This window comes from Gracilinanus agilis, chromosome 3, assembly GCF_016433145.1.
Source record: "Gracilinanus agilis isolate LMUSP501 chromosome 3, AgileGrace, whole genome shotgun sequence".
Taxonomy (NCBI): Eukaryota; Metazoa; Chordata; class Mammalia; order Didelphimorphia; family Didelphidae; genus Gracilinanus; species Gracilinanus agilis.
Window position 1 is genome coordinate 605,244,444 of NC_058132.1, and position 23,754 is coordinate 605,268,197.

General features: G+C 36.4%; 1 protein-coding gene across 3 annotated transcripts in view; it reads left to right on the forward strand.

The window, feature by feature from the left end:
• Nucleotides 1-23,754, forward strand: part of UNC80 (unc-80 homolog, NALCN channel complex subunit) — a 233,058-nt gene that overhangs the window by 156,384 nt on the left and 52,920 nt on the right. For all 3 annotated transcript variants that reach the window (XM_044667510.1, XM_044667509.1, XM_044667511.1), the window contains 9 exons: nucleotides 1,748-1,934; nucleotides 3,582-3,713; nucleotides 4,745-4,888; nucleotides 6,724-6,824; nucleotides 13,854-13,940; nucleotides 17,712-17,895; nucleotides 19,107-19,201; nucleotides 22,040-22,129; nucleotides 22,639-22,740. In XM_044667510.1, the coding sequence (XP_044523445.1) occupies nucleotides 1,748-1,934; nucleotides 3,582-3,713; nucleotides 4,745-4,888; nucleotides 6,724-6,824; nucleotides 13,854-13,940; nucleotides 17,712-17,895; nucleotides 19,107-19,201; nucleotides 22,040-22,129; nucleotides 22,639-22,740 (1,122 nt within the window). The remainder of the gene's footprint in view (nucleotides 1-1,747; nucleotides 1,935-3,581; nucleotides 3,714-4,744; nucleotides 4,889-6,723; nucleotides 6,825-13,853; nucleotides 13,941-17,711; nucleotides 17,896-19,106; nucleotides 19,202-22,039; nucleotides 22,130-22,638; nucleotides 22,741-23,754) is intronic.

Genomic DNA, 23,754 nt, shown 5'->3' on the forward strand with positions numbered 1-23,754 from the left:
GACACCCTGTATATTAAATTAAAGAGGCTTTAGCAGGTAGCTGGGTGGCTCAGTGGATTGAGAGCCAGGCCTAGAGATGGGATGTCCTAGGTTCAAATCCAGCCTCAGACACTTCCCATCTGTGTGACCCTGGGCAAGTCACTTAACCCCCATTGCCCACCCTTACCACTCTTCTGCCTTGGAACCAATATACACTATTGATTCTAAGACAGAAGGTAAGAGATTTCATAAATAAATAAATGAATGAATGAATAAATAAATAAATAAATAAATAAATAAATAAATGAGCAAGTAAGCAAATAAATAAATAAATGAGTGAGTGAATAAATAAATAAATAAATAAATAAATAAGGCTTTAAGACCGTCTTAATTCTACTGCCTTTCCTCCACAAATTGCTGCCTGTCTATCTGGTATGTATTGTGTCTGCACATTTCGTTTGCTTGTTGTCTCTCCCCCTGTTAGATTGTGAGCTTCTTGAGGACAAGAACTATCTTTTGATTTTCGTTGCATCTCTAGTGCTTACCATGGTCCTGGGCACCTAATAGATGTTTAATAAGTGTTTACTGACTGACTCAGGTCTCTCAAAATTTTCTAAGAATCTAAGTCACAGAGGAGGCAATATTTTATGTCAGTACAAGGGAGTTTGCTTTGCTCAGTGGGAGTTTTGTCTATATTAATCAAATCATAGTTCCAATCCAAAAAAAAAAAAAAGACATATCAGAGAGAAACATGTCATTGAATACTTTGTACCTCTTGTAACAAGAAATCTTTTCTTCCTATAAAAAAAAATTTCAAAGGTCAGGAGGACTAAGTCCCCTATGAAGTCAGTCAAAAAAAATAGAATTTAGTAAGCACTTATAAATGCCATGCGCTCCTCTTAAGTGCTAAAGATTTAAGGACAAAAAAACAATCCTTGCCCTCTAGAAGCTCACATTCTAATGGAGGAGACAACATGTCTATAAATAGGTACCTACAAGGCAGACGTAGAAAAAATGGAAGGTAATCTCAGAGGGAAAAGCTTCTTGAGGAAAGTGAGAGTTGAGTTAAGTTTTGAAAGATTCCAAAGAAATAATTGCCCTTAATTAAAACTTCAGAGGAAAAACAGAGTGGATGCTACTGTCAGAAAATCACAAGTATTCCTAAAGAACTCTGCTGGAAAGAGTACTGGATCTGGAGTTAGAAGACCTGGTTGAAACCCAGGCTAAACTACCTGTGTGACCTTTGTCAAGTTCCTTAACTTAGTTCCTCGGGGTCCTCATTTGTAAAATGAGAATATTGGATTAAATGACTTCTAAGATTTTACATTTTACATTTACCTCTAAAATCTTATTATGCTAAGTGGGACATCTTTAAGCTGTACAAAACCAAGAAACATACTTAAAAGAAAAATATGGGATAACTGAATCTATCACTTTGAAATCTTCCAAGCGTGGTTATTTGTTTGTATAGTTCCTTTGAATTTGAAACTTAACATGGAGTCCTTTGGATGAAGCCTTGATTTATTTTTTTTGTGCAGACATATTATTTATTGGCATAAGGAACTCTAATTAAGGAAATTCTACCTCCTAGAGCAGATTGTCAAATAATCTGAAAGTTGTGTAGGGCAAAGAAATTTTAATTGACTTTCCCTGGTATGGAAGTCTTCCTGATTCAAGGTGGATTGTTAATCCACCATACAATGCTACCTGCCAAAATCCTCACCAGTCATTATAAAATAAATTTGTTTCTGTCTTCACTTACCCTCAGAAATCCTTTTCTGCCCGAGCTGTATCAAGGTCCCATCAGAGAGCAGAGCATATCCTCAAGAACTTACAGCAAGAGGAAGAAAAGAAGAGACTTGGTCGAGAAGCCAGCCTCATTACTGCCATTCCCATCACCCAAGAGGCTTGCTACGAGCCAACATGCACCCCCAACTCAGAGCAGGAAGAAGAAGGTGCGCTTTAGTTCCTCTTATAAGTGCAAGATGATAGAAAGTAATAGTGACTTATAGCAAATGGCCTTGATTTAATGGCTTACCATTTCAGACTGCTTGGTGAAGGGAAGAGCTAAAGAATCAAATCTTCCATTCTACTTTCTCATCCATCACTACCATCAAGGGAAATGAAGAATTTTTAATGACAAATTCATCCTGTTTTAAGTAAAATATACTACCCATGATGAGAAACCAATCAATTAAATTGATTAAAATTTAATGAGGTTAGAGGAAGATTCTGAATCCTCCAATTATCAAGAGAAAACTTTTTTTTAAAGAAAACTTTGTAGAGTTAGTGTTTGTTAACTATTTCAGTGGTACTCTTGTGGTGATATACCAAGTTGTGTGAGCACTGTAGAGGATATATGAACCCAGAATGGACCATTTTAGTACATAGGCAGCAAACACAACCAATGATGTATTGCTAAGAAATTCCCCTTGAATTGGGGAGTTTTAACCCCTTCAAATTCACCTATGCAAGGTTTCTGGGAACAACGGGTAGAGAAGAATCTGGCAGATGACTCCAGGAGAACAATTTCTGTGGGAAGCCAATAAGAGAAACAGAGTCTCAAATAGATAAAAATCTGAGACTCCTCTTTTGACCCCTTTTGTGATCCTTGTGATTTCTTGTTGAAAAGTATTGTGGCCTTATTGAAAAGCTTTAAATTCCTAGCAAATCAACAGTTAAGAGGTTAACGTTCTTCCCCTTTGGTCAGAAATGCAGCCAAGGCCAAAACCTTAGTTTAGCAGGGGCATTTGCCCCTGAGAAAAGTATTCTCAGACTTAGCTCGCTGATAATCACGCAGCTGAAGGTCCAGCCTGGTTCTTGAAATTTCTGAGTTTCTGTGTATTGTCTAAACTAATTGCAGCATCTACAGAGCTGTAAAACTCTCTCTGTGCTTGTGGGTGAAAGGGAGTTTGAATTTTCATATATAATAAACTTGTGACTCAATGGCACTTCGGAGAAGCAGCTATGAGTTAATAATCAAGATCGTCTCCCGTGTCCCATTTCTTATCAACTAAGCCATCCTTATCAGATTATGTGGAGATGATAGATAGATCTCAACAAATTTCCTAGTTATTCTTTTTTTTTTAAACCCTTTCCTTCCAGCATAGAATCAATACTCTGCATTGGTTTTAAGGCAGAAGCATGGAAAAGGGCTAGATAATAGAGGTTAGATGACTTGCCCAGGGTCACACAGATAGAAAGTATCTGAGACCAGAATTGAACCGAGGACCTCCTGCCTCCAGGCTTAGCTCTCTATCCACTGGGCCACCTAGGTGCCCCCTTTCTAGTTACTCTGAAGATCAATGGTTCCCCTTCTAATTATTCTTAGGATCAGTGGGCTTGCATAAGGATTCTTGGAGGAACTCTTGTCTTTTGATCTGGATGAGTCAGTGTGTGTGTGTGTGTGTGTGTGTGTATTTGTATGTGTGTGTGTGCACACGCATGTGTACTTATATGTATGTTTTCCCCAAAAGCACAAAATGAGTCGCCTAAGCCTTGTTTTGTGGAAAGGAAGGATACTATGAAAATAAAAATCCTAGTTGTTAAAATGCTAACATTATTACAAAACCAAAATTTACATTCTCTGTTTTCTCTGTCAGTAGAAGAAGTCACTAACCTGGCATCCCGGCGTCTTTCTGTCAGTCCATCCTGCACATCAAGTACTTCCCATAGGAATTATTCCTTTCGCCGTGGCTCTGTTTGGTCTGTGCGTTCAGCTGTCAGTGCAGAAGGTGAGCCCTGCCAGAAATATAATTTATATTGTATTCTTCTTCATCATTTCTCATTTAAGCTCATTTACTTCTCATTATTGCATTTTTCATGGATAAAGAACTTTTTGTTTCACATTTGGCTATCTAAAAACAACATGAGATGTGCTACAAGATGATTTTTCACCCAAGCTTTATAATCATCCTTTACAAGTAGAGCTAATCATTTTTAAAAATTATTATTATAGAGCTCCATTTCACTACTTTGGTGCCCACCTTTGGTTGAAGGCAGTCCCACGCTGCCTTGCCAACTTTTGCTGAGTAGGTTTTGCTCTGGCTTCCTGTTTTGACACTGTTTTGCATTTTTTAAAGGCAGATTTAGTTACATCTGTATTATGAGAAAGGCTCAGAATGCCTTATTCAGGAGAATTTGCATAGCCTTTATGTCCCATGGAAGGAAACTAAGCAATGGCCTAGTACTCATGGATTCTGGGGTCCAGTAAGCAGAAAACTGATTTGGAATGTGGCCTCCAGAGAACTAGGCAGAGCTCATGTCCCTTGATGCTTTGATCAGTCATCCAAAACCATGTAGATTTAGTGGCCAATTTCCAACTTCTGAGGCCAGGCCAGGCAGAATTAGAACCTAGAAGGAGCCAGACATGGTTGACTCTGAGAATGAAAGCTCCAAAAACGCTTTCCATTTCTATTCGGGATCCTGTTCTCCTCAGGTCACTCCTCTGAGCTGGCCCCTACTCACTTAGGAAGGCATCTGAAATTATGGATTCAGATATCCCTGTTTCTGTCTCCCTGAAAATGGAAGAGTTCTTATGATGAGGTATTTTATTCATCACTTTCCTATACACCTTTGAAAGAAGAAACTTGTAGTTATTGCAGAATTACACTGCTTTAAAAAATTAGAAATACTTTCTATTTCTGAATTGTACTTTAAGAACAGAATAGCAATTAGACAAGTAGACAGATAGATTTTTAGACATCAATAGTCAGAGATACAGGTACAGAGAGATGTAGATTTAGATCTTGCCTCCTTTCTTCAGATGAAGAACACACCACGGAGCATACGCCAAATCACCACGTGCCACAGCCCCCTCAGGCAGTGTTCCCAGCATGCATCTGTGCTGCAGTCCTGCCCATCGTTCATCTGATGGAAGATGGAGAGGTTCGAGAAGATGGGGTAGCAGGTAGAATTTTTGAAATTTAAATTACCTCAGCCCCTTACAAATAGACTAAGAATCCATTGTGCTTTCACCCTTCCTTGCACAAAATATTTCTATGTTTCCTTTAGAAATTTCTCTTGATTTCATGTGGAACTCTGTAGAAAAGGGACTTTTCTGGCCTTCAGCCAAAGAGTCAATAAACGTTGAGTGCCAGGCACTGTGCTAAACCTCCGGAGCACAAAGAAAGACAAAAGCAGCCCCCTAAAGGCACCAACATTCCAAATAGGGAGACAACGTGTCTGTAATGAGGTACACACCAGATATATACAGAGCATCTTAGAGGGGAATCTGAGTAGGATCAGGAGGGACCCCCTACAGAAGGAGGAATTGGAGCTGAATCTTGAAGGAAACCAGGGAAAGTAAGAGGTCCGGAGCCACGAGATGGGAGATGGAGGGTTACAGGGTTCCAAGGATAGCAAATAGAACTTTGTAGCTCCATTGTAAAACACCTAGAAGTGCAATTATAAATTATAAAAGGACCAAAAACCAGGAAGAGAACAGTTTATCAAGAACTTTCATTGCCAGACAGAGAATTTTATAATTGCTCTTATAGTTAAAGGGGAGGTACTGGATTTATTGATTGCTGACATGTTGGGGAGGAAGTCTATGATCAGACTAAACTTTAGAAACATGAGTGGAAGCTGGATCCAATGGAAGAGAAACTGAAGTCAGGAAGATAAAGTAGATATTCCAGGCAAGAGAGCCTAAACTGGGGGGGAGGGGTTGTGAATGAAGGGGTACATGCAAGAGATGTTGTAGTGAAAGAACTGACCAGATTCTACCAGGATGTGGATCTGTGAGGAGAGTGAGAAAGAAGAAACAAGGATAGCACCAAGGTTACGAGTCCAGGTGACTGTAAGGATGGCTCCCTTGAGAGTAATAGAGATGCTTAGAAGTAGTAAAAATGATCTACGGACTCTATAGCAGTATGAAAGCCAATCATAAAGAAGTTCAGATTTCTCCCAAAGAGCCTGATAAGTGTGCGACTGTTCATTATAAATTAAAGTGATGAACACTTTAAATTTTCACCTTTGGCTAGATCCACTAGAGTCCATCGTTGAGCTGTTCTAGGACACTGTGGCACTGATAATCCTTACTCCTGAGCCTCATTTGTGCCTGAACTGGTTGGACTTAGAAGTCAGGTTTGCTCAGCAATTTGTCTAGCCCTTCTTTCTATTTCATCATGCTGTTTTCCCTCAATTTTTAAATTGTTCATTTATTAATATTAATTTGATTCTTAACATTAACATTTTAATTTAACAATATTATAGAATTATAATAGTCAATATTTGTATAATGCTTTAATGTTCGTCAGGTGCTTTATGCACATTATCTCACTGAACTTGTAACCAGACAAGACCCTACCTAGATTATTATTTCTGTTTTACAGATGAGGAAACTGAGGCTCAGTAAAGTTGAATGACTTGGCAGAGTCACACAACTAAGTGTCAGAATACAATCCTGGTCTCCCTCACTCAGAGTCTCAGTCTCATTCCACTGTATCTCAATGCCTCTGTGATGCATGTTGAGGAAATATCTACAAAGCATATTTTCTTTCATATATTCTATGTTAAAACCATCTCACATCTCATACCTCCCAGCAGGAATCATGCAGTCTATTCCCTCTTTTCCCCATGTAGAAGAAAATGCAAGTCTGCTTAATGGTGGGTAACCATTCTGTAGATCTTTCCAAAGACAAAAAGAAAATGGGCACGATGTCACAGGAAGTGTTCAGTATCGATCAACCTAGCAAGCACCGCCAGATTCCTTCCTGAGATAATGTTCTTTTTCTTTAAAAGTGAGTGCGGTAGCCCAACAGGTCCTGTGGAACTGTCTCATTGAAGATCCTTCAACGGTCCTTCGACATTTCCTAGAAAAACTCACCATAAGCAACAGACAGGTAAATGACTCTTCTGTTGTTTTTATAGAAAAGGAAATCAAAATGCATGACTACAGAGCTCAGTTCACCAGCGGTATTCCTATAGTCTGGGGTTTGCCTCAGCATGCCGCCCTAGGAAGCTGTGTCCTCTCAACGTTACTTTTGGGATTGTCATCTTCTGAATAAGAAAAAAGCACATGTTCCAAATGATAAATCTTTTTATACTATGCCAATTAGATATTGCATAAGTTCAAAGCAAGGGGCATATAATCAAATGGGATATCAAGGTAAAGAGCAAGAAAAAAGCTCCTCAAGAAAAGAGGACATTCTCTCACAGGTTCTCCTCATGACAATGGGAGAGGAAATGGGAAAAGTCCTGCTGCCAGGGTTGCCCTCAGCTGGGACATCTTAGGATTCAGTGAGTTCAGTCCCTCAGCAGGCTCAGGGTGTCTCCCTTCTGACAGCAAAGCCTCACTGCTGTTCCACTCTGACTCAGAGCTGCTGCTGATATGGGTGGCCATAATGATTCTCTGCTACACTGGTTCCCAAAGTGTGGTCTCAGGGGTCTCTGGGACCCTTTCAGGGGCTCCTTGTGATCAAACCAATTTCCTGAGAACATCTCTTACTTCCTAACGTGATAAATATTGATGAATGTACACCACATAAGCAAAAGTTCTTTGGTGGGGGGCTGTGGAGGGGCCAAAATGCTCAAATGCCCCTGACTGTAGGGTTCTTCTCCATTAAGTTGCTGCTGCCCTCTATTGCCAAGCTTTGCATTCCCCACTGAGCCACTGTTATCATCTGCTGCTAGGCTGCTGCTTCTTCCATCAGGCAGTGCTATCACTCTTTCGAGATGCATATATCCTCCAAGATGCTATCTGTCATCGTCTTCTCTCTCTCCCTCTTGGTGATCACTGTCACTTCCATGGCTTCAGTTATTGCCTTTATGCCAATAACACCCCAAATATCTATCTCTAACCCCTCACCATAGCTCCAGGTCCATAATTCCAGATACCTGCTAGAGAGCTTTGCCTCAATTTTTCATCAACTCCTAAAACTAACATGTCCAAAACCGAATTCCTCATCTTCTCTCTCTCCCTAGAACTTGCCCTTCTACCTAACTGCTTTTTCTGTTGATGGCCACACAAGTCATAGAAGTGTATAAGGTATCAATAATGAAATATTAAGTTGTCTACTCTGTATGGTCTATTGAAAATCTCAATTCAATTTTAACAACGTTTATAAAATAACTAGTCTATGCAAGACATTACCTGAGTTTGGGGGATACAAAGATAACAATGACAAAAACTTAAAAATCTATGAAGCTCATCCTTTGAAATAGGCAATACGAATGTTATCATCCCCATTTTATAGATGGGGAACAGGAGCCTCAGAAAGATTAAGTGGCTTTCCAGGGTCACCTCAATAATAAGTGAAGAAGCAAAGACATGAACCCTGATCTTCACATTTAGACACTTTTTCCTTTTCTTTTCTGACTTAGTGAAATGGCACATCACTGGCCCCAAACAGCTAGTGATTTGTGTACCAAAATATTTGATTAACTAGAACATCTTTTTTGTCAATACCGTGTATTGATTTTAAGATGGAAGGTAAAGGTCAAAAAAAAAAAAAAAAGAATAGTCTACCTACCTCTGGTTGTTGGTTGCTGTTAAAAATTAGCTCCTAAAAAAGAAACAATGTTGTAGAAGGTTTAAGTAATATTTCATGACTCTCCCATATTATTTTATGATAGGTACTAGCATATATAGTACTGGATTCAGGAGACCCACTTCTGATACTAGCTAAATAACCATGGACAAACCGCTAGCTTCTGAAAGCCGCAGTTTACTCACCTATAAAATAAGGGCAATATTTTCCCTACCTCTCTGTTTGTGAGAGCACGCCATATAAATGTGAGTTATTGTTATTTGGGGAACTCATTAAACGAAAATAAAATTGCAATGTGAGTAAAAAGTATGGAAAACTTTTGCTGAATTCTTGATCTATATCTAGTTTCTGCCATATTGTTTTCCAGTTTTTCCAGCAGTTTTTATCACTTAGTGAATTCTTATCCCAAAATCTGGGATCTTTGGGTTTATCAAACACTAGATTGCTATGATCATTTCCAGTGTATATTCTGTACTAATTTACTCCCATGATCCACATTCTATTTCTTAGCTAATACCAGATTGTTTTGATGATTTCTGCTTTGTAGTTCATTTTGAGATCTGGTATGACTAGGTCACCTACCATCACATCATTTCCCCCTTAATTTCCTTGATATACTTGACTTTTTGTCCTTCCAGATGAAATTTGTTATTTTTCTGGTACTCTAAAATAATTTTTGATAGTTTAATTGGTATGGCACTGAATAAATAAATTAATTTAGGTACAATTGTTATTTTTATTATATTGGCTCAGCTTACTCCTGAGCAATTCATTTTTTTCCAATTGTTTAGATCTGACTTTGTATGAAAAAATGTTTTGTAATTGTGTTCATTTAATTCCTGTTTGTCTTGGCAAATAGACTCCCAGGTATTTTATATTGTCTACAGTGTTTTTAAATGGAATTTCTCTTTTTATCTCTTGCTGCTGGACTTTGTTGGTAATATATATAGAAATGGTGATGATTTATATGGATTAATGTTGTATTCTGTAATTTTGCTAAAGTTATTATTTCAACTAGCTTTTTAGGTGATTCTCTAAGTATACCATCATATCATCTGCAAAGAGTAATAGTTTAGTTTCCTCATTGCCTACTTTAGTCTCTTCTATTTCTTTTTTCTTCTCTTATTGTCATAACTAGCATTTCTAATACAATATTGAATAATACTGTTGATAATAGACATTCTTTTTTCATCCCTGATCTTATTAGGAAGACTTCTAGCTTATCCCCATTATAGATAATACTTGCTTATGGCTTTAGATAGATACAACTTATTTTAAGGAAAGCTCTATTTATTCCCATGCTTTCCACGTGTTAATAGGAATGAGTGAAAAGCTTTTTCTGCATCTATCGAAATAATTATATATTTCTGTGGGGTTTGTTATTGTTATGGTCAATTATGCTGATAATTTTCCTAATATTAAATCAGCCTTGAATACGTGGTATAAATTGAACCTGGTCATAGTGAATGGTCCTTGTGATTTATTGTTGTAGTCTCCCTGATAGTACTTTATTTAAAATTTTTGCATCTATATTCATTATGGAAGTTGGTCTATAATGTTCTTTCTTTGTTTTTGCTCTTCCTGGATTAGGTATCTGCACCATATTTGTGTCATAAAAGGAATTTGGTAGGACTCCTTCTTTGCCTATTTTTTCCAAATAGTCTATATAGTATTGGGATTAATTGTTCTTTAAATGTTTGGTAGAATTCACTTGTGAATCTATCTGGACCTGGGGATTTTTTCTTAGGCTATTCATTGATGGCCTGTTTTCTTTTTCTAAGAGGGATTATTTTAGCATTCTATTTCCTCTTCTGATAATCTGGACAATTTATAGTTTTATAAATATTCATCCATTTCACTTTGAATTTCATATTTAATGGCATATAATTGGGTAAAATAGCTCCTAATTATTGCTTTAATTTCTTCTTCATTGATGGCAAATTCACTTTTTTCATTTTTATAGTGGTAATTTGATTTTTCTTTTCCTTTTTTAACTCAAATTATGTAACAGTCTATTTTTTCCATTTTTTCATAAAGCTAATTCCTGCTTTTATTTATGAGTTCAATGGTTTTGTTACTTTGAATTTTATTAATTTCTCCTTTGATTTTCAGGATTTCCAATTTGCTCTTTAGTTGGGAATTTTTTTTTCTGTTTTTTTTTAGTGCACATCTAAATCATTTATCTGGGTTTTTTGTTTTGTTTTATTGATGTAAACATTTAGAGATGTAAATTTTCCCTAAGTCCTGCTTTAGCTGTATCCCATAAATGTTGATATGTTGTCTCATTGTTGTCATTCTCTTCAATGAAACTACTAATTGCTTTTATAATTTGTTCTTTGACCCACCAATTCTTTAGAATTATCTTATTTAGTTTCCAATTAATTTTTAATTTTGTCTTTCCATGGCCCCTTTTAAATTATAATTCTTATTGCATTATGATCCAAAAGGGATGCATTTGTTATTTTTGCTTTTCTGCATTTGGTTGTGAAGTTTTTATGCCCTGATACCTGGTCAATTTTTGTGTGGGTGCCATATACCACTGAGAAGAAGGTATATTCCTTTCTATTCCCTTGCAATTTTCTCCAGAGATCTCTAAAATCTAATTTTTCCAAAATTTCATTCATCTCTTAACTTCTTTCTTGTTGAGGTTTTTTGTTTTTTTTTGTTGTTGTTATTTATCTAGTTCTGAGAGAGGAAAGTTGAGGTCCTCTACTAATATAGTTTTGCTGTTTATTTCCTCCTGTAGCTCATTAATTTCACCTTTAAAATTTTTGATGTTATCCCATTTAGTGTCTATATGTTTAGTATTGATATTACTTCATTGTCCATGGTACCTTTTATCAGGATGTAATTTCATTCCTTATCTCTTTTAATTAGATTTATTTTTTTTGCTTTAGCTTTGTCTGAGGTCATGATTACTACCCCCTCCTTTTTTATTTTACTTCAGCTGAAGCATAATAGATTGTTCTAGCCTCTTACCTTTATTCTATGTGTTTCCCTGCTTCAAATTTTTTTCTTATAATCAATATATTGTAGCATTTTAGTTTTAAACTTGCTGTGATATCCAACTGTGTATTCCCCTCCATCCTATTTTCCTCTTTTGATCCTACTCTTTTTCTCTCCTTTCATTCTGACCTTCCTCACAAGCACCACTTCCCCCATATCCCCATCCCTTCTATCAGTCCCCTCTTTTTTTAGTTCCCTCCTTCTTCTTTATAGGGCAAGATAGATTTCTATATCCAACTGAATATGAATGTTATTCCCTCTCTGAGCTAAATCTGATGAGAGTAATGTTTAATTATTGCCCATCATCACACTCATCTTCCCCTCTACTTTAATAGCTTTTTTTGCTCTTTTTCGAGTGAAATTATTTATTTCATTCTGCTCTCCCTTTCCTCTTCTCTCAGTAAAATCCTTATTTATGTCCCTTGATTTTTTTAATATCCTGGAATGATAGTCAATGTATTCCCATACCCTCTGTTTATGTATACTCATTCTTAAAGCTCTTAGGAGTTAATAGGTTTCAACTTCCCATATGGGAATATAAATAGTTTGACTTTATTAAATCCCTCGATGTTTCTCTTTCCTGTTTGCCTTTTTATATTTCTCTTCACTCTTGTTATTTGAACATCAAATTTTCTCAAGTTTGGTCTTTTCCTCATGAATGCTTGTAATCTTCTATTTTATTAAATGATCACTTTTTGCCCTAAAAGATATAATCAGTTTTGATGGGTAGGTGACTCTTGGCTATAAACCTAGTTTCTTTGCCTTCTGGAATATCATATTCCAAGCTTTCCAGTCCTTTACCATAGAAGGTGCTAAATCCTGTGTAACCCTGACTATAGCTCCATGGTATTTTAATTGTTTATTTCTGACTGCTTGCAGTATTTTCTTCCTAACTTAGGAGCACTTTAATTTCAATAAGTGATCAGTGGATTCTTTCCATTTCTATGTTACCCTCTTATTCAAGAATATCAGGACAGTTTTCTTTAAAAAGTTCTTGTAATGTGATGTTGAGGATTTTTTTTAAAACATGATTTTCAGGTAGTCTGATAATTTTTATATTATGTCTCCTGGATCTATTTTCCAGGTCTGTTGTTTTTCCAATGAAATATCTCATCTTTTCTTCTAATTTTTTCATTCATTTGAATTTGTTTTATTTTTTCTTCATGTCTCATGAAGTTGTTAGCTTCCACATGACCAATTCTAATTTTTAAAGAATGCTTTTGAACTTCCTTTTCCATTTGACTGATTCTATTTTTTAAATATTTATTTTCTTCATTGGATTTTTGTACCTCTTTTCTCTTTTAGCCAATACTGATTTTTTAAGGAATTCTTCTCTTCAGTGGATTTCTGGGCCTCTTTTTATTATTTGGTTAATTCTGCTTCTTAACATGTTATTTTCTTCCTGAATCACTTTCATTTCTTTTCCCCATTTTTATTCTGCCACTCTTATTTAATTTTTGAAAATCTGTATGGGCTCTTCCAGAATCTAAGAACAATTCCCATTTTCCTTTGAAGTTTTGCATGTAGCTGCTTTGATCTCATTTTCTCCTTCTGGGTTTGTGCCTTTCGCTTCCTTTTCTACATAATAATTCTCTATGGTTAGGTGCTTTTTTTGTTTTGTTATATTTACTCACTTCCCCAGCCTTTTTCTTGACTTTTATTTTTATCTTAAAGATGGGTTCTGTTCCCAAGATGGGGGGGGGGTATGTTCTTTTTTCATCATTTCCTTGTTGCCACCCTTAAATCAAGTTCTGGTTATTTGTAACTTTCATTTCTTCCAAGGTGGTATGATGGCCTAAAGGCTAAGAAGCTAAGTCTTCTGGCTGATTTAGTTTCCCTCAGGGACTGCTGCTGGCTTGCACTGCTAGGCATACTGTTGTGGCTCAGGGACTCTTTGATAGCTTGCGCTGGGGTTCAGGCCTCACTGAAGGTTTGCACTAGGGCTTAGAACTTGTAGAGGTGGGCATGAGGGTGCTCTGCTATTTGCTTAGGCAGGGTCTGGGGTCCTGCATTTGGCCTGGGGCCAGGATCAGAACCTCTAGCAGCAGGGGGGAGCTTTAGGTTGGCCTGAGTGTGGCTTCTTGGTGTGGCCTTACTGTGGACTGTGCTCCCCTCTTAACCTACCTTCAAAGTTGTCTTTTGCAGGAAAATTGACTCACCCCATCCATTTGTTGGTTCTACCACTCTAGTATTCATTTTGAAGTTTTATGTTAAGGTTGGTTGGAGGGGATTTTCAGAGAGATTTGGGCTTTTGCGCTTTTACTCTGCCATCTTGGCTCTGCCTCTCACTGAATTCTTTATAGAATTAGACTACTTAAAATTTGGTAGCTAGAAGAAAGATGATCCAATATGTCTGAACAACTTTCTGTCTTTCAGGATGAATTAATGTATATGCTGAGAAAACTTCTCCTGAATATTGGAGACTTTCCAGCTCAAACATCACATATCCTATTCAACTACCTGGTGAGTTTTATCAGTGAAGTAATATGTGGGTGCCCATTTCCCACTAAGAAGTAGCAACATTTGGGTCACGTAAATATGTATGTACTTTTGGTATTCAACATCAATATACTTGCTTACCTTGGCTTCTATAATTTTTTTTCTATTTGGGAAAAATCATGGATTTTCAAAAAATAGATTATTCTGGAAATTTATAATGTCTTTCATATTATTATTCTTTTTTATTAGTAATAAATATAAAAGACATGTCATAAGAAAGCTAATGAAAATTATTGCTAGCCACTAATAGAGAAAAATCATAGAGAGATTATCAGAATTTTCCAGAGAATTAGAAATATACTTAGCAGTTAATACATGTTACAGTTATGAAAAATCTATAAATGAAGAAAAAAAGAAGTATAGTTAGTGGATACAGAGTCGAACTTATAATAGGTGTCTGGAGCAAGCAGCAGGAGTTGGGCTCTCAAATCAAAATAACACCTAAAGTAATTGAAATTTTTTATAATTCATTCCACTGGAAAGGTAAGCTAATAAAAGAGAAAAATAGAGGCCAACCGACAAACAAAGTTAAATACCAAATCAGTGATGCATGTGTGACCTTGGGCAAGCCATTTCAATATTCTGTAAGAAATAAAATAGATATAAAAAGATAGATTTAAAAATATTAGGCTAGTAAAAGATTTATTGGTAGCCTTTAGAAAATTGAAGCCACATGCCATGTTAAGAGTCAGTTTAAAAGACCCTCACCCTGTTATCTCCTCTCTCCATCCTGGATCAGTTCCAAGTCACCAAAGAGAGAGAGGGAGGAGTTATAGCCAACTATAAGTGACCACGTAAAAATGGAGGTGCAGGAGAGATTAAAGGGGATTTGGGGAAAACTAAGGATTTACGGGGGATGAAGTCCAAGGTTCAAAATCTCCATTTATACAATTCAAAGGTTCAGATTCCTCATAATTAAACTGGTGATAATATTTATACTAACTATGTCATAAGATTATTGTGAGAAAATCACTTTGAAAACTTTAGGGCACCTTTGAAATGTGGGTTATTCTGATGATTATGATAAATAAATGTGATTTTAATAGGGCCCTTTCCTTTACCATCACCAACATCCCTCCATGTTCCCATTACTGAAAATAATAGCAACCCTGCTTATTACTAGCTATGTCAACTTGGGCACATTGATTTCCTCCTTCCTATAAAATGAAGGTGTTATGACTAGATAATTTCAATAAGGTTCCCGCTAACAATTTATAAATCTCTGAAACCTATAGAAAAATACGGAGGTCGTGGGTGGGAGGGAAGCCAAGTGACTAGGCTTGTGTCTATTGGGGAATAAAGAGAACTATTCCCTTATTCTTTATCCCCCGTCATTTTAGCCAGCATTGAGGGAAAATAGAAGTATAATACCAAGTTGATTCTCCCCTCTGGCACCTTAAAATCAAAGGCCATCAACAATCACAGTTTCTATTTGTATACTTCTGTAGTGTTTTGAGGGATCTGGGCTTTCACAGGTGAGAGCACTCCCACTCTTTCCAACAGTGCTAGTTGCAATCTATACATTTGGCTTTGTTCTTGGGAGACAACATGGCACAATATTGGCTCTGCAATTAGAGGAATTAGGTTCAAATTCTACTTATACTTCTTTCTTTTTGTGTGGCCTTGGTCAAGTCAATTGGGCTTTGGGCCTCTATTTCCTTTTCTATAAAATTAGGTGGCTGGATTAGATGGAAGTTGTTTTTTTTTTACTTCAAAAGCTACAATACTGATATATGATGATCTCCTCGATATGATCCCATAAAGAACAAAAGATCAAGAATATCAAGAGAAATAATGGAAAAAAAATGTGAAGGATGGGGACCTACCAGGACCAGATCTTAAACTATACTATAAAGCAGTAATTATTGAAGCAATTTGGTACTAAGAGACAGAAGGGAGGATCAGTGGAATAGACCAGGAGTAAATGGCCTCAGCAAGCTAGTGTTCAATATGATTCCATAAGCCTTATCATAAGAGGTTTATACATTATACTGAGGATTTTCCTCTAGGCCAGGAGTTCTTAATTGTTTGGTGTCATAGCTCCTTTAGCAGTCTGGTGAAGGAAGCCTTTAGATCCTCAAAATAGTGTTTTTAATGCATAGAATAAAATACAAATGATTCAAATGAAATCAATTTTATTGAAATATAAACTATTTTTTCCATCCAAGTTCACAGACCAACCCAGCTCTGGATTTCTCAATATTATATGAACTTTATATTGATGTTTTTCAGTTGCTTCAGTCACGTCTGATTTTTTGTGACCCCATTTGGGGTTTTCTTGGCAAAAATACTGGAATGTTTGTCCATTTCCTTCTCTAATTCATTTTACAGCTGAGGAAACTGAGGTAAGCAGGGTTAAATGACTTGCTCAGGCTCACACAGCTAGCAGGTATTGAGGATTTGAGCTCAGGAAGATGAGTTTTCCTAACTCTAGACTGAGCACTCTATCTGCTGTGGCACCTGGCTGCCTCTGAACTTCATCTAACACTTTATATATCCAGTCTCATTTGTTCCTCCTGACAACCTGTGATGCCTGTAGCATAAACATTATTGTTCCGGTTTTGCAAATGAAGAAAAAAAGGCAGGAATAAATTAAATGACTTAACAGTATCACAGTGGTATTAACTGGGACCACTGAAAATTTCATCATGTCTCCTGATTCCAAATCCAGTGTGCTTTTCACTATATCACAGTAACTGAGGGATAAGATACTCTCTACATATCAATGCATTAGGTGAGGCCAAAGAAAGGAAAAAATAAATAACCTTGACATATTTCTTCCAGGTCTTATGGGAGGGCAAGGGGTAGTTTGGGGAAAGAGGTTAGAAAAGCAGGTATTAGGAGCCACTCTTTGACACCTATCATCAGAATTATTCTACACTTAGACACAATCTGAAATGCAAATCAATTCAACAAGCATTTATGTAATACCTACTATGTGGATAGCATCTAGGTAAATATGATGTGTGAAATGCACATAAGCAGCCTCTAAAATACCCTTTATGTGACATGGAAATAGGGCATTCAAGACTTGTATCAATGATTTCTTCTTTCGGTGTTATCTATAAATATATTCATTGGTTCTAGGAACTGACATTCCTCAGGTACCAGATCACTAGAATGCCACTGTGAAAACTGTCAGAGGTAATCATAGAAGAAAGACTTCAAAGGATGCAAGAAGAAAGTTGTTTTGTTTTAAGGCTGAAGAAATATTAAGAAAGACCGAGGTCATTCACTTTACCAGATCTAGTGTCCACAGGCATTCAGCTATGAATGAGATTTTAGTTTCCCTGGTATTGCTTTTATCAGTGAGATCATAGTTAGTAGAAAGGAAGGAAAGTCAGTCAGAGACTCATGACCTGGATGACCACAGACTTATGGATTGGTGTTTACCAGGGGTCAGCAATGTATGGCTCTCGAACCATATCTGGCTCTTTTGAGGGCCAGATATGGCTCTTTCTGCAGGAGCCATAAAGTCCATTTTTTTTCAGGCGCTGTTACAGGAGCGCGCACTGTGAGCACTGTACGGCTCTCACAAAATTACATTTTAAAAAATGTGGCGTTTATTGCTCTCACAGCCAAAAAGGTTGCCGACCCCTGGTTTTTACCATAATATCACAATCATTGGTTGAGGACTACAATTTGTGTGGGTTGGGAGACTACCCAAACAGGGAAGTCACTTGCTGTGCTCCTCTTGACCAACCGTGTAAACTCTTTGCCTTCTATGCCTTCCAGGTAGGATTGATCATGTATTTTGTGCGTACACCCTGTGAATGGGGAATGGATGCCATTTCAGCCACTCTCACTTTCCTTTGGGAAGTGGTAGGGTATGTGGAAGGTCTTTTCTTCAAAGATCTCAAACAGACAATGAAGAAGGAGCAGTGTGAAGTAAAGCTCTTGGTCACTGCCTCCATGCCAGGTAAGATGCCACTCTTGATTAACGAGTCAACATCTGTTAAGCACCCGTTCTGTGCCAGGCACTGTGCTAAGCACTTGGAATACTGGAAGAGGCAAAAGACAGTGCCTGCCCTTAAAGAGCTTTCAATCTAATTGAGGAAACAAATATGTTGCATTACTATAATTTCTTTCTGCCTTTCTTTTTTAACATTACATCTATTCTGTCTAAAGAACAGGATCATCAACCCTGAGATTGGAAATTATAAAAATCCCCTTTCATGAGAAAATAAGCCAAGTCCTGTCCCCCTTGGAATCCAGTACATTAAAGAATTCTCCCTTAATGCAGACTAGGGAATGACAATGGTCTTTAAAAAAGTCAGCAGTTGCCAGATTAAAAATGGAGACATGAGAACTAAGATCCATGTGAATCAGTCATTGAAGAGCTGCCAGTTTTAAACATTTAAGAGGTCTATCACAGAGGGGGTGCTGCTAAATTTGAAAAGCTTTCTGAATGGAATTTTGGCAGGACAAGGAGTCAAGTATTGTGTTCATGGCAGGAGTCCCACAGATTTGTAAACAGCATAGGCAACTGCTCAATGAAAAAGGGAAAGATTAATAATCATGAAAAAAAAGAAAGTTACAAAAGAATGAGAATGATCTAAACTCTAGGATTTAAAGGATTTTAGATGACTTCCTTTTCTGAAATCTTCTACAATCTTTTACACTAATAGTGTTTATGAGATTCTATATAAATTTAGGAGTAGGGAAATAACATCATTTCTAATATTCTGACTATTGTCAGTGAAAAGGATCAAGTTAGTATTATAGCAAAGTAATCTCTTGTTACTGACACTACTCATTTTTTAACAAAGCTCAAAATTATATTGTTTTATTATGAAAAAGTTAGACAAATTTACAGTTAGAAAGTGGAAGTGTAGACATAATAACTTCATGAACACAAATGGAGGAGTTTAGTCATTAGATAAGCTTAGTTTTCCTTCTTTTTTTCCAATTTATTTATACTTGGGGCACCATATGCATTAAAGAATAGGCTATTTGTCTCAAGTAATAACTTTGAAGTGAAATATAAGTGCCAGCAATTAAAATGGCCTTTCTCAAAAATGATGACTATTAATGACTGGAATTCCCTTGTTGTTCTTATGCACATCTATTGAGCAAGTATCCCATTCCATCATAGAGATAACAGCATATGAAAACTTTCCTTTTCCTTAGGCACAAAGACTTTGGTTGTACATGGGCAGAATGAATGTGATATCCCAACCCAGTTACCTGTACATGAAGATACACAATTTGAAGCTCTTTTGAAGGTAGAAATGACTTACTGACAAAAATACATAATTTCCTTTTTAGTGATGTATTTATATCAGTGAATATCTAGTTCAGAATTGAATTGAGTCCTTGCTACTTCACATGAATTCCTAAATTTGTTTCCTTTGAGAAGAAAATATTTGGGGGGGGGGGGAAGAACTGTAACGTTCTGTGCATATTATTTTTCCTTGCATGGGCTTTGTGCTGACATGTAACTTTAAATTAAAGTGTCAGGAGCTTGTTCACATTGTTAGATACAAAAGCAACTTTGCAACAGTGGATCCAGAAACCCAAGTGTGAACAGAACCACTTTGGATATGAGAAGGCCACCAGTTTAAATCTATTTAATTCAGCAAACATTTATTAAGTGACCACTATATGTGAGGTCTTGTACTATAAACTGGAAATACAAAGTTATAAACATAAAAGATATTATCTTCAAGGCAAGCTAGGTTGCTCAGTGGATAGAGCACCAGGTCTGGAGTCAAGAGGACCTGGGTTTACATCTGGCCTCAGATACCTCCCAACTGTGTGACCCTGAATCAGTCACTTAACTCTATTTGCATAGCCCTTGTCCATCTTAGGGTTGTTACTAAGACAGAAAGTAAATTTTTAAAAGGAAAAAAATTTTAAGGTATTGTCCTCAAGGACTTTGCATTATGCCAGGGGAAACATGAACACAAATAACTAAATACTATAGATATAGACATAGTCATAGATTGTTAATCCAGGCTCTCTAACAGAATTATAACTCTAGGCTCAGATCTAGAGAATGACCCTAGAAGAGTAATTTTTCTCTCTTTAACTAATAGTCCTCACCTGGAGTTACTATAAGAAAATTTCTTATGACATACTAATGGTATAGTTCATCTCCAGGTTTCTCTAAATGTGAATAAAATGGATCATCAGCCCCTCAAGGAAGCACACGAGAATTGGATATGAGATAACCTATATTTTGCCCATAGGAAAAAAATGCTTAAGATACAAAGGATTCATAGGAGCCCATGAGAGGAGAGGCAAGACACCAAGAAAGAGAATAGAGAAGGAAAAGGAAAGAAATAAAAAAGGAAGAACAATAGGAAGGAAGAAAATGTTACAGGGAAAAGAGAAGGAATTTTTATATCGTTTCTTTGTCTCTATCCTTTCAGATAACATCGAATGCTCTCCCAAGAAAAACAAAATTATTGTATAACTTATGCCCTCATTTTTTTAAAGCCTTCTAATTGTCCTCCCTACTTCAATCCTTTTCTCTCTTTAACACAGTCTCTTCCTTACTTCCAGAATAATCCTTCTAAGTCACAGGTTTGACCATGTCACTCCTTCTTTCAAAAACATTCAGTGCCTCCAGCCTATATTTCTAGCTGTGATTCTCATTACTCCCCTTTAGCCTAGAATATACACTATCATATCTTGCCTAGCTCTTAGAATACTTATCTTCTTTAAGAGCTCAGCTCAGGTGCCCCTTTCTCCTTGAAGGCCTATCTTATCACCTAACGACTCTTTCTAGTTTAATTTAATCTGTATATTCCATTCTGGTTATATATTATACCCACCAATGGAGTGCAAATCCTTGAGAGCAGGAATTATTTCATTGTGTCTTTGTATTCTAGCATAATAAACTGGAATTGAATTCAATCAAGAGTAAACCAAATGAACAATAAACCTCCATTTATCTAGAGGTCAGATTGCAAGCAACCTCAACTACTGTGCAAATCAGAATCCAAAAACAGCAAGGGAATGGGTTACCTCTTGGCCAAGGAGAAAATAAAGATCATGTATTGGAGAATTGGAGAATTCCTCATTGGAGAATTATGAAGCCACCTTCAGTCTGTCACCCAAACAATTAAATACACTAGTTTAGAAGCAACCGTGAAACACTGAGCTCTAAAAAGTAATAGCTTTCAGGGGGCAGCTGGGTATCTCAGTGGATTGAGAGCCAGGCCTGGAGACAGGAGGTCCTAGGTTCAAATCCAACCTCAGACACTTCCCAGCTGTGTGACCCTGGGCAAGTCACTTGACCCCCATTGCCCACCCTTACCACTCTTCCACCAAGAAGCCAACACACAGAAGTTAAGGGTTAAAAAAAAAAGTAATAGCTTTCAGTAGAAGGCAGAAACTATAAAAAGAAGAGAAAAATTATGAGTGCTAGAGACAGCATGATACCTCGTTAGCCTTTATATTAAATCATATTGTCAATCATGTTTATCATAAAGATGCGGAATCCTCTATATTTAGTATGCCATATTTAACTCATCCATTAACAAATGTTTTTAGATCACTTACAGTGTGCCAGGCAATGTTAAGCTGATCATACAGATAAAAGCAAAAATAGTTCCAGCCCTCATGGACCTCACCTGAGGGAAAAAAACACTCCAATAACTAGATACATTTAAGATATATTCACAATAGACTGAAGTTAATTTTATATTGAAAGGCTCTAGAAGTTCGAGGTATTTGCAAAATCCTCTTACAATAAGGAGTATTTGAGCTGTGTTTTAAAGGCTGACTGGGGTTAATAAGGGGGAGAACATGCCTCATGTAGCATACAGCTGGTACAAAGGCATGGAGATAGCAGAAAATACATTATGAAAATTTCAAGCCAAGTCAGCAAGCATTCATTAAGCACCCTACAACATGCCAGACACACTATGCTAAAGCTTCTCACAGAAATCAATTTTTTAAAATATTTGTAACATAAAAAAGTAAATCAGTTTTCTGAAAAAAAAATCATCCATGTGAAATAGCTCATTGCTCAACCATATTAGATAAATAGCATGTTACTAATATATAATTTTATACACTATATATATATATATTTGTTATTATTGTTGTTCTAGGAGTGTCTAGAATTTTTTAACATACCAGAAACCCAATCAACACACTATTTTCTTATGGATAAACGATGGAATCTTATTCACTATAACAAGGTATGGACTGCTGTTGTAAGGCTCACCCTGAACTATTTTTAAAGCTTCTTGTATTTCATCCTTGAAGCTCACCTACATCTAAGAGATAAAAGAAATGGACTAAATATTAACTTCTGTTATATCTATTTCTTGTGCAATACTTATTTCACTTTCCTAAATCATTAAACTTAAATAGTTCCAACCAGTGGTGGGAAAAGCCACAGAAAGACAATTAACTTACCCATAAAGTGAATTTCCTCTTTTGGGGATGATCACTTATTGAATTACCTACTTCTCAGGAGAATTCTACTTCTAATATTATTCCCTTAGTGATCTGGAAAAATTGATCCAGCTTATTCCAAGAGAGTACCTAAGTTGTTCTGTTTCATTTGGAACAGGATGACTACAAGGAAGACAAATAAATGCGATTTTTGTTTGCCTGACCTTTACTTTTACTTTCTTCTTAATATGGAAAAAAATAACCTTTTGAAACTTTTTATTTTTCCTTTTTTTATATGCTCTTACTACAGACTTATGTACGTGATATTTATCCTTTCCGGAGGTCCGTATCGCCTCAGCTGAATCTTGTACATATGCATCCAGAAAAAGGCCAAGAGCTCATTCAAAAACAGGTCTCCTCCTCAACACTACAAGATTCTTTTATATTCTAAGTATAAAAGTTATCACCTATTTTGATCCTTTATAGAGCCTTATATGTAAAACATTTAAAAATATATGTCAAATATATGTATATATCAATATAATGAGTGTGAGGTGGAAATTCAGAGTTGCTATAACTTGAATTTCTCTACTGCTGAATGAGATTATTTTTCACATGGCTAGTCATAATTTGTATTTCTTCCCTTGAAAACAGCCTGGTCATATCTTTTTACCATTTATCAGGTGTGAATGATCCTTATTCTAATAACTTGAATTAGTTCCTTATTGGAAATGAGGCCTTTATCAGATAAATATGTTGCCAATATTTTTCCTAGTTACTTGTTTTCTTTCCAATATTAATATTATTATCTAACATTATATTAATTCTATAATGTAATTATTAATATTGTTATCTAATATTATTTTCTGCAAAAACTTTTTGGTTTTATATAACCAAAATTATTCAATTTATCTTGGCACAGTCTTTAACTCTTGTTTGATCATGAACTCTTTCCTGAATGAGAGCTATCCATCTTTGAAGGCATCCAAAGATTTTTTAATTGATTATGTGATTTGTTTATTGATTATGGGTAGTTCGCTGATCCCTTAGGTTAATTTAAATTAAGACAATGGTGGGTGTAATAGGCAACAGCTGAAAAAATGAGCAGTAAGTGTGGTAAATGTTGGAACAATAAACTGATTCCCTTATGGAATTTCTTATTTCACAAAACAGAAGCAGAGATCCAAAAAAGAAAAAAATCTCAATTTCAAATGTTAAAGATAGAAAGACAGACATGGAGAGTTGGATGGATGGATGGATGGATGGATGGATGGATGGATGGATGGATATGAGAGAGTATTCATTAAGCACTCTGTGCCAGGCCATGTGCTAAGCACTGGGAGAAGAAGAAGGAGGAAGAAGGAAGAAGGAAGAAGGAGGAGAAGGAGAAGGAGAAGGAGAAGGAGAAGGAGAGGGAGAGGGAGAG